This window comes from Enhydra lutris, unplaced genomic scaffold (genome assembly GCF_002288905.1).
Source record: "Enhydra lutris kenyoni isolate GAN:26980312 unplaced genomic scaffold, ASM228890v2 scaffoldscaffold41, whole genome shotgun sequence".
Lineage (NCBI taxonomy): Eukaryota > Metazoa > Chordata > Mammalia > Carnivora > Mustelidae > Enhydra > Enhydra lutris.
The window spans coordinates 691167-701715 of record NW_019154125.1 but is presented as its reverse complement, the minus strand read 5'-3'; the positions used below and the strand labels follow the sequence as shown (position 1 = coordinate 701715).

At 42.8% G+C, this 10549-nt stretch overlaps 1 protein-coding gene across 1 annotated transcript; it reads right to left on the bottom strand.

Moving 5' to 3' along the window:
* Nucleotides 1-1758: 1758 nt before the first annotated feature.
* LOC111155365 (transcription factor 24) lies at nucleotides 1759-8564 on the bottom strand. Its single transcript, XM_022515509.1, has 2 exons — nucleotides 8175-8564; nucleotides 1759-1872 (listed from the first exon to the last, which is right to left on the bottom strand). Exons 1-2 carry the CDS (start codon nucleotides 8562-8564, stop codon nucleotides 1759-1761), a joined length of 504 nt encoding a protein of 167 aa, XP_022371217.1.
* Between the last annotated feature and the right edge of the window lie 1985 nt (nucleotides 8565-10549).

Below are 10549 nucleotides of genomic sequence, written 5' to 3'. Positions count from 1 at the left end.
TACTTATAATAGTGAATGGCTGGATTCATACCTCATTTTCCATTTTATTCCTTTTGATGGTATATGAGTGGGTAAATATATTCACAAATATTTAAATATACAAACATTTTTGCTACATATTAATATGTAGAAAATTTTTCATTGTATGCCTTCTTTTTTTAAAGACATGCTTTGGTCACATTACTAGGAGTATTCACATTAAAAATCATAAAAATTACAGGCTATCAGATATGAGCCAAAATATGATAATGTTCAGCTGAATCAACTGAGTGATGGTTTTTGCCTTCCAATGGTCTTTTACCTCATTTCACTGCCAAAAGCTGAAAGAACACTGCAGTGAGGAGAAAAATAAAATGATGGTTCAACAGCTGTATTAATCAGTTCAACCCAGTCCATTAATATATTTTCCTGTTTGCTAATCTTGGATCAAATTCAGCTTCTTTAACCCTAGGTCATTGAGAATTAAATGAACTTTACAGTTGGAAAGAATAGTAAAGACTGAGGAGAAAGAGAAGAAAAGGAGTTAAAGATATGACAAGAGTCCTGTTTTGAGATTCAAAGTGGTCCCTGACAGACATTTCTGCTTCATGGCTCTGACCCCCAAGCTCCTGTTGAAAACAAAAACAGACACAGTTAGGCCGAACAGCTGCTGCCTGGACACCTGGTGTGCAGTGTCGGGGGAGAGGCCCACAGTAGAGGACCTTCCTGATTGTACATTCACATCGGGGCAGATTCATGGGGAATATGCTGTGGCCTGATAGAGCTCAGGGTAGTCACTGGGTGTCCTCAGACCCCCTCAAGGAGCAGATCAGGGCCAAAATTCCCAAATCAGACAGGTTTTCTCCTGTTTCATAATGGCCAAGTAGGTAGATTGTGAACAGCAACTGACAGGGGGAGAAGGAGCGTTGGCAAAGCTGAGATCATGACCATGAGGGGTTGACTCTCTGGAGGGGGCAGCAGCCGCCCCTGCTCATCTAGTCCAGGACCTGAAAGAGGCGGCAGGGATATGGAGGGCCCAGGGAGGAGAATGAGGAGCACTGTTGCTCAGTGACACTCATCTGCTCTTCACACCAGGCTGCAGGGATTCCCAAAGCCTTCCAAAAACTGGAAACGTAATACGCTTTTTCATAGTCATCCAGGAAGGTGGCCAAACCCTGTCTAATACAGCAAACTCTTCCAGTACTCCAAACAGGTTTTCTAAGAGGGAACAATAACTAGTTGTAGAAGTACTGCAACTTCATAATACCTCAACAATCTTCTCATACATCTTTAGCTGAAACTGAATAAATGATCTCACACCTTCCAATAGAAATGGCTTCTCAGACCAACTTAAGCACAGACTGGTTTTCACAAAAATGGAATATTGGTGTCTTTATTTTTAACTGTCAAGACTATTGATAGCTATCAGCTTTTCAGGGTGTAATAGATACCCTATAGAAAATGTGTACATTCTTTGGATATATATATATACACGATTCTTTGATTTTTGTATCTTTCTTTTTTCTAATAGTTTTTCTTGCCTTATACAGTAATGACTATCTCTCACAATGGATAGATAAGCTATGTTTTATGCAAGACTGATGATTTCCTTCCACATTTATTTAGATTAGACAGATAAACCGGAACTTCCCACTATGGATTCACATGTAAACTTTCAGGCATGATGTTTGTTATGTCTGATGTAATAAATACAGAATGATTTCCTACTATTTAAAAACAATGGATACCACTTTCTATCAGCACCCATCAGGGAAAAGCCTAAGGCTGTGAGTCTGTTGGAGTACTGCCACGATTTGCTTTTTCTCCAGATCCAGGATGCTTCAGAAACTGACCAGTAGCACCAATGTATAATCTTGATCGCATGGGCCATTTCTGAAAAAGAATATTTAAACAAGAATCCAAAAGTTACTATCTGAAACAGCTATGTCTTTACTAGTAATATTAAAAATTCCAAATGCCTCAAAGCAAATGCAGTATCATGAAGCTAGCAACAATTGTAATTGTGAAGTCTAAGGAACGACATAAGAAATGTTTTTTAATGCTAACAATAAAAGTAAAAATGTACCAAGACTTTGATTATGACTGTATAAAATAATATGGATGCAAATGGACAAGAACTTCAAGAAATCATAGAGAATGAATATAGCTAAGTGAAACAAAATATATCTATCAACAGTATTTTAATTTAAAACTAAATATAAAATAAAATTGAGCCAAAAACAAGATCCCTGGCTTTAAAGATATTTTGAGAAGTTATACATGATAAATATATGTTCCCACTTATCATAGAACTATAATGAGAAGTGAGTAATTCAACTATGTACACATTTTATTTAGGGGCGCCTGGTGGCTCAGTTGATTAAGCAACCAACTCTTGGTTTCTGCTCAGGTCGTGATCTCAGGGTCCTGGGAATGAGCCCCACGTTGGGCTCTGTGCCCCTCCCCCTCTGCTCTCTCTCAAATAAGTAAATAAAAATCTTGAAAAAAAATTTTATCTAGCAAAAGTAGCATCTTGAAGTTACAAATGTTATAATGTTTGGTGTTATGTAGATAAAACATCCAAAATAAATGTCTGGAGGCAGCGGCATCCTACAGCATTAACCTTTCAGTAATTAGCATATTTGTATTCTGATTATGAATGTTCTAATGTCACTCTAAAAAATGGATAACCTTTCAAAAATAATATAGCTTGTTACCAAATAGACATGGTGATGAAGAAACATATTACATAAGTAGTACTTTCAGATATTTTATTTTGAGGGGGGCTGCCTGATAGTCAGTTAGTTCTAAGGTCTGTGAAATACTAGTCAGAGAAATGCTACTTTTATACAAAGAGAAGTCTTTAGACTAATAAAGTGCAGCTCCCAAAGGTCCATTGGATCCCACATTCTCCAGAGAGTAAATGCTGCAGCGCGTAGCAAGCTGTTTTTATCACTAAACATTCACAGGCCCACTGCTGGTTACACAGCACAACGAAATGTTCTGAAATGCGGACAGATAACCTGCAGTGCTCAAATAGAGATACAATTATTAACAAGGTAAAGACCCTAAGAACTTCAGATTCTTAACTCAAGCATCATATTAAAATTACGTGGGGAACTTTAAAAAATACTGATGGCCATGTCACACACCAGACCAATTAAATTAGAATGGACCTCTTTTTTGCAGAAGTTGAGTATAAGGTAGAGTCAGATTATACTTCCGAGTACAGTATTATCACCTAAACTGGCATTCCAGATGTAAAATGTAGCATTAAGGGATAGTAAGTAGGCATGTGATACCATCCAGGAAACTTCTGCTCCTAACAACCAACAAGAGTCCCAGTTTTATGCCTCCAGATATAAGAAGTAAATTTGCTCTCATGCAGTTTATTTTAGAGTCTATTTTATTTTAGAGTCCTAAATTCTGACTGGAAATCTATACTTTAAACACAGATAAAGTATAAAATTTGTGTTACTTAGAATTTAAAATGATCTACTTCTGTATAATCTTCCTACAAATAACCTTGTACTTTACATTTGATGTAGTAATAACACTGACACTGAGCTACTTATTTTTGCATCCAGTTCAGGTTTTTGTTTTTTTTTAAATCACAGATGTGCATTCTTCTATATTCCGGGGGTATCACTGGTCCTGTCCTTGGGTTCTTGCCATGGGCTGATAACCTCAGGGGTTTTAGAAACTGGTCTGGGGTTTTTCTGATCTGTCAGGAGCTGACATTGTTAGGTCAGATTCGAGTCCTGCATTATACTGAAGAACGTTGTGCTATAATGCTATGGACTGAATGTTTGTGTTGTGGCCCCCCGCCCCCCAGCCAAATTCATACGCTGATGCTCTAACTCCCAACGTGATGGTATTTGTGGAAGTAATTCTGGTTACATGAGGTTAAAAGGGTGGGTTCCTCATGATGGATGGATTAGTGGTCATTTTTTTTTTTTTAAGATTTTACTTACTTATTTGAGAGAGAGATTGAGAGAGGATGAATTTTGGGAGGGGCAGAGGAAGAAGCCAACTCTCTGCAGAGCCGGGAACTTGACAACCTGGGCAAGAACCCTGGGATCATGACCTGAGTGGAAGACAGTTGCTTAATCAATCTGAGCCACCCAGGCACCCAGATTAGTGGTCTTTTAAGAAGAAAAAGCTTCTTTTTTCCTGAGAAAGAGGGAGGCTGACCAGCTGCAAGATAGGCAGAGAACTCTCACCAGGAATTGAGTTGGCCAGCACCTTGATCCTAGACTTTCCAGACTCCAGAATTGTGAGAGAACAAATTTCTGTTCTTTAAGCCTTCCGGTCTATGGTATTTTGTTATTGTAGCCCAAGTGGACTAATACTTGTAGTTTAAATAGTGTAGAGCTAACTAAAATAATTTCAAGTGTAGAATTTTTGGCATATTATAAACCTGTACTTCTCAGTCTTTTAAATTCCTGCCTCGTATTCGTGAGCATAAAAATCTCATGCTTAAACTTTGGGTATAATTTGAATATTCCATATGCATTAAATATATTTAAAAGCAAATAAAATAAACACTCTACTGAATGCTCTCTGGTATTTCTGATATGTGCTACCTGGGTGCTACTGTACTGAGAATTACCCGAAATCATGCAACCAAGTGTAGAGACAAACGAAGGCATCTGTGTTCCTTGGCGGGACATAAGTAATTAATGAAGCAATCTTAAAAATGTATACTTGGATTTTTGGGGTGCCTAGCTGGCTCAATGGGAGGTGTATGTAACTCCTGATCTAACAAGTCATGAGTCTGAGCCCCACATTGGGTGTAGAGATTACTAAAAAATAAAATAAACTTTAAAAAACGTGTATGTGAATTTTTGCCTCATTTTTCATGAACTTAATAATAAAACTTGGGGCTCCTGGGTGGCTCAGTGGGTTAAGCCTCTGCCTTCAGCTCAAGTCATGGTCTCAGGGTCCTGGGATCAAGCCCTGAGTCTCAGGTCCTGGGATCGAGCCCAGCTTCTCGAGCCCCGCATTGCATCAGTCTCTCTGCTCAGTGGGGAGCCTGCTTCCTCTCTCTCTCCGCCTGCCTCTCTGCCTACTTGTGCTCTCTCTCTCTGTGTCAAATAAATACATAAAATCTTAAAAAAAAAACCCAAAACTTTATTTTAAGAACTTTGTACTTCGAGGGGCACCTGGGTGGCTCAGTGGGTTAAAGCCTTTGCCTTCAGCTCAGGTCATGATCGCAGGACCCTGTGATCAAGCCCCATGGGGCTCTCTGCTCAGCGGGGAGCCTGCTTCCCTTCCTCTCTCTCTGCCTGCCTCTCTGCCTACTTGTGATCTCTGTCTGTCAAATAAATAAATAAAATCTTTAAAAAAAAATAAAAAGAACTTTGTACTTCGATTTTCCAAAAGGCTTCTAATGATTTTATTCAACTTAATTTAATGTATACACGTAGTTTTAAGAGTCAGAAATAAAGTGTAAGTAAAATGTTGGTTAGGCTGCATGTCAGTTTCATGCCAAAAAAGCCAGTTGACTGTTTTACATATCACCTTTCAATGGTATGTCTTAACATTGTGTAGATTAACACAGTCCTGATCTCTATTTTACCTAATAAAATTTATTTAAAACCATGTTATTTCATGTTGCTTAGAACAATCTAGCAAACTCACAGGATTAACCAAACTGAACCTGAAAATCTTAAAAATGCACTCTTGGATTCTGGTGTTAAATGATCCCAAAATAACAAACTTTGTATTTATTTTTAAAATTGTTGTATATGTATATTATCAACAGTGAATCTCCAAGGATAATGCAATTAATAAAGTCATCTGTGCTTTTCTCCCAATATAAGAATCTGAAATATATTCCTAGTCTCTTGAAGGATCACTGCCCTTTGGTACTCTGATGCTAATCAAATTGCTCACATCCCAGAGGGATAAAAACTGCTGTTTTAGGCTATGCCCCAGGATCCCAGTCACGTAAACCTTTCAGCTTCATTTTAGGTACTCTTAATGTAAATTCCCCAAAATGCTAAATCCCAATACAGATAATAAGGACTGATGACTCAATGTTATGGCCTTGAAATATTTGTTAACAGATCTTTAATCATCAAAGACATAGTAATACTATGTCGTAAGGCAGAAAAAATAAAGTCATCTCAGAACACTTTTTAACTATGGGTTACGACACCCTTAGTTAACTAAAAATTAGTACGATCAGAATATTTTTATTTCTTTTGCATTAGATTAATCAAAGATAGACTTAATACTTAAAAATTTGGTAATATCCATAAAATAATGTGTTACAGGTGGTTTCAATTAACGTGTATGAAATCTCTTTCCTCCAAACATCCAAAAGCACATGGTTATAGCTCACTTATGGTACACAGAACATTATCCCTCACAGTACCGTTATTTTATTTTTGTCTTTGTCTCTATTATATATTCATTTAGGGCAGGGATTGAGTCTTACTCTTAATTGTATCCACTCTCCTAACTGTGCTTTGCACACAGTAGTTGCTCATTTTAAAACAGATTAGTCACTTGTTCAACCATCATCAATTTCATTTTAAAGAGGAAATCCTTGGCCTTGTTTCATTATCCCTAGAATTGTCTTTTAAAATCAAAACAACTGATTTGAGGACAAATGAAATTTGATTTTTCTTAAGAGTTATAAAACTACAAAAACACTTGGTGCCTGAATCAAATACAGAAACCAAAAAACTCCTATTAAGCTTACTGTTAGAAGAAAATTATTAACAATATTTATTCAAAAAGATACTATAAGAAACAAAGGTGAAAAAAATTTGATTTCTTATCTGAATTGTATCTCCCAGAGAGGCATTTAATAGATGCATTATGTAGTAAAGTCTATTTAATGTTAAACTTTTTTAGAGTATTTGGGAAATGTCAAGTTAAAAGAAATCTAATATTAATGATATACTTGAAAATCAATCTAATGCAGACTATAGAGCAAAACCCCTAATAATTAATGACTTTTCAGGGGAGATTATATTATACAGCACATGAATATAATGAGGTCTATCATAATTATAAACACGATATTTCAAATTTCTATATTCAAAATAGCTTGAGTCTATCATCATGCTGATTATATTTGCAAAGTAAACAGTTAAGCATCACCACATAATTTTAATTTCAGTTAATATTAGAGAGTGCTTTACTACATTTCAATGATGGTTATTCAATAATTTATGGAACATGGATATGCTTAAGGCTAAGTACTAATTTTGTATTTGTGTGTGTGGCAAAATATTTCGGAATGGTAGAAACAAAAATTTGAAAATTTAGATTTAGAAAATATAGGGAAGATAATGCATTTTGAACAGAAAGCCAGATGAATGCTGGATTTTGAAACCATCGAATCTAGGGCAATGCAGAGCCTAAGCACTGCAATATAGATAATAAATCATAACTTTATACACCATGCTAAATGAAACCCTGACCATTTTACCTACATGTAATATAAAAAATTTTACAAAATGGAATCTAGGGGCTAATTTTGCACATTACAGAATTTTAACATAGTATTGAATCAGCTTAACATACCCCAATCTATTGTGAAATTTACATAAATACATTATAGTTTTTCTAACATTCTAGGTAACTGCCTAATCCATGATAATTAACCTTTATTAAAACGGACTGAAAATTTACTCCACAGGATGGCAGAACGGTCTCACTTTGTTCTTACCAGTTTTACAAAAAAAATCTCAACATGGTTTCCTGGATTATTTAAGGGGCGGTAATTCCATCACCCCCTGTAATTCGTGAAACTTTTCAACCATCTGATAAAAACCACGACTGAAATGTAATTATGTAAATTAAACCCTCAAAGTCTCATAAATGTAAATCTGATAATAAAAATCCCCAGAACTTGCCAAATACCCCACCAGACATTCCCAAGAAACTTCTCACTTAGGAAAGGATGCATCCTGTAAGTGGAGTAAGACACCCCTACGACCCAAGCCACTTTGGGTTTAAATCCACTACCTGTGAACAGTTACAGAGTAGCATTTTGCAGTGAGGACCTGGCTACCGGTGCCTTTGCGGGCCAAGGTCACTTTCCGGATCTGTTCCCCGTCTCACCCCGCTCCGCGGCGTCTGCCCGGGAGAGAGGGCTATAAACTCTCTGGCCGACCCGGACGGAGGGTTAATGTGCCCCGCTCCCTGGCCCAGCGCAGGCCGCAGTGCCTGCCTACCTTGACAGGGTGTAGGTAGCCGTCGCCGCGCAGGGCGCCTAGCCCAGCATCCGCCGGCGCCTCGGCGTCGTCCTGCAGGCTTCGGGTGAGATGAGCAATGTAGGTAGTGGCCAGCAGCAGCACGTCCAGCTTGGACAGCTTGGTGTCCGGCGGCACCGACGGCAGCGTGCGCTGCAGCTCCAGGAAGGCGTGCCGCAGGGTCTGCACGCGGCTCCGCTCCCGCGCGGCGTTCGCCGCAGCCGGCCTCCCGCCCCCCGGGCGGGCGCTGCCTCCCGGGCCCGCGGGTCCTGGCCCGGCCCTGCCCGGGCTCGAGTCGCGGGTGGCGGCCACCGGGGGCGCGGTCTCGTTGCTAGCGATCCGGGAGCTGCCCGCCGGGCCGTCGCGGTCCATGGCGGCTTCCCGCGCTGCGTGCCCTGCAAAGGACCCAAGGCGCGGTGAGGACTGGCGCGGATCCGGGCTTAACCAGGGGAACCGCAGGCCTCTCGCTTCAACTGCACGCGGGGCCGGACCATCGACGTGGCTCGGGGCGTTCTCAGAGATGAGGTCGTTTTGTCTGGGGCGTGTTTACCTCCCGGCGCCTTGGGAGAGTTGTGGGGCCTGACAGTTCCTGGGCTTAGAAGGCTCAGGAGGGGCATGGTGCCGGCTTTACTTATCACGGACAAATTTAAGTGAAAGGGCTATTCTACCGAGGAGGGGAGATCTCGGAAGCACAGCTCCGGTTCGGAACTTGTTGGCACTTCTAACCAGTATGCATCAGTCCCAAAGTGAGATGGGCAGGTCATTCTCTCCGGGCGCAGCGGGAACCCCTGGCCTCGCCAGGGTCCTCAGTGCCCACCCGGGCAGCCCTCGCACCATTCGTTACCGAGGCCAGTGATCCCGGGGGTGACGGCGGGAGCTCATTCTAATTTCTGCGGGAGGAGAGGGCATCCCTGACCTCACCTTGGACTAAGGCACCCGCTGTCCTAACGAACCTGGGGACCAAGCGGCGCTGCTGGGGTCGGACCGAGGTCCTCACCTTTCCTGGAGCGGCGGTGCAGGGCTCCGCTCCGCTGCACTAGCGGGCCAAGAGCGTCGAGCTGGGTCTGAGTGGCCAGGGCCGCACAGGTCACTCCATCCTCGGCCAGCAGAAGTCGACAGCCGCTTCTAGGCCCTGCGGGGCGCTCCTTTTAGGCGGGCAGCCCCGTGGCCAGGCGTGTGTGGGCGAGACTCTATGTAGGGCTGGGACAGCAGCACCCGCCGGGGTCCGCGCCCACCTGAGGGGCTTTGCCAGGGACTGAGAGTCATTAATCAAATGATCCAGCGGGGCGGGGCTATGGGGGCGGGGCGCCATCATGACTCCGCCCCCCGCCCCGTCCCGGTTCGCCCCCAGGCGTGACTACAGGCGCTGCACGTCGAGCGTCCGCGGTGCTGAAGGCTGGTGGGGCTGCCTTGCGAGTTACCTCGCCTCGCCGCGAGCCTTCCGTCAGGGGTCCGGCCTGAGCGCGGCCGCCTCCTAGGGAGGCGCTGGGCTGAGGCGGGAATCCTGCCGTTTTGCCGAGCATGACTTTTAGTTTTCTGAGGAAATGTGGAGTGTGCCGCTGTGAAGCGCTAACCTATTATTCTACCACGAAGGTAAATGTTTCCTGCCGCCCTGATTGAAGCAGTAGTCCCTCCGGCTCGGTCCTCCGTGATCAGCTCATAGCCGCTCGGATATAGTGCGCCGACGTTGAAAGCTGAAGTTCCCCAAACCAGAGTAATCGGCTCTGGGATCGCGGTCGCTTCTCCCCCGGGGGCGCGGACCGTTGCCCTAGTCTCCGTCGCACAGGCGGGGCCCCGCTTTGTGTCGGTTTTTGGACCTAAAATTCGTCCTGGCCCCGCCCCCCTTCAGGGAACTCTCCTGGGCTGTCCTGCACTTGGGGACCCACGGGAAGCGTGGCTTGGAAGCTGTGCGGTGAGGCCTCTGTCCGAGGCTCTTAGAGAACTAACGGGGGCCTCGGCGCCGCTGGGCCTGTTCGGAGCCCGCCCGGGAAACGCTGGACCCGGGACGCCCCCAACCCTGTGGCTGCCGCCGGCCCGGAACCCAGGGCCTTCAGTGGTGAAGTCCCAGCGGACGCACGACAGTTTCTAGAACGTAGTGTGTCCTTGAAATAGGGCCCTCAATTCGAAGAGCAGGACATTTAAAAATCTTTGGAGTCAAGACAGGATATCAAATTTAAAATATCATTGATGAAATTGCTCTTGTATATGCGATGTAATTTCTATACAATTGGACCTATTAAGTAGTACGTAGTGATGGTGATACTTGCATTTTAATATATCATTCCACACTTCAAGTATATTAGTGGATCAGAATAATCATCATCTTGAGTTCCCGTTCAATAACTGTAATTAGATTT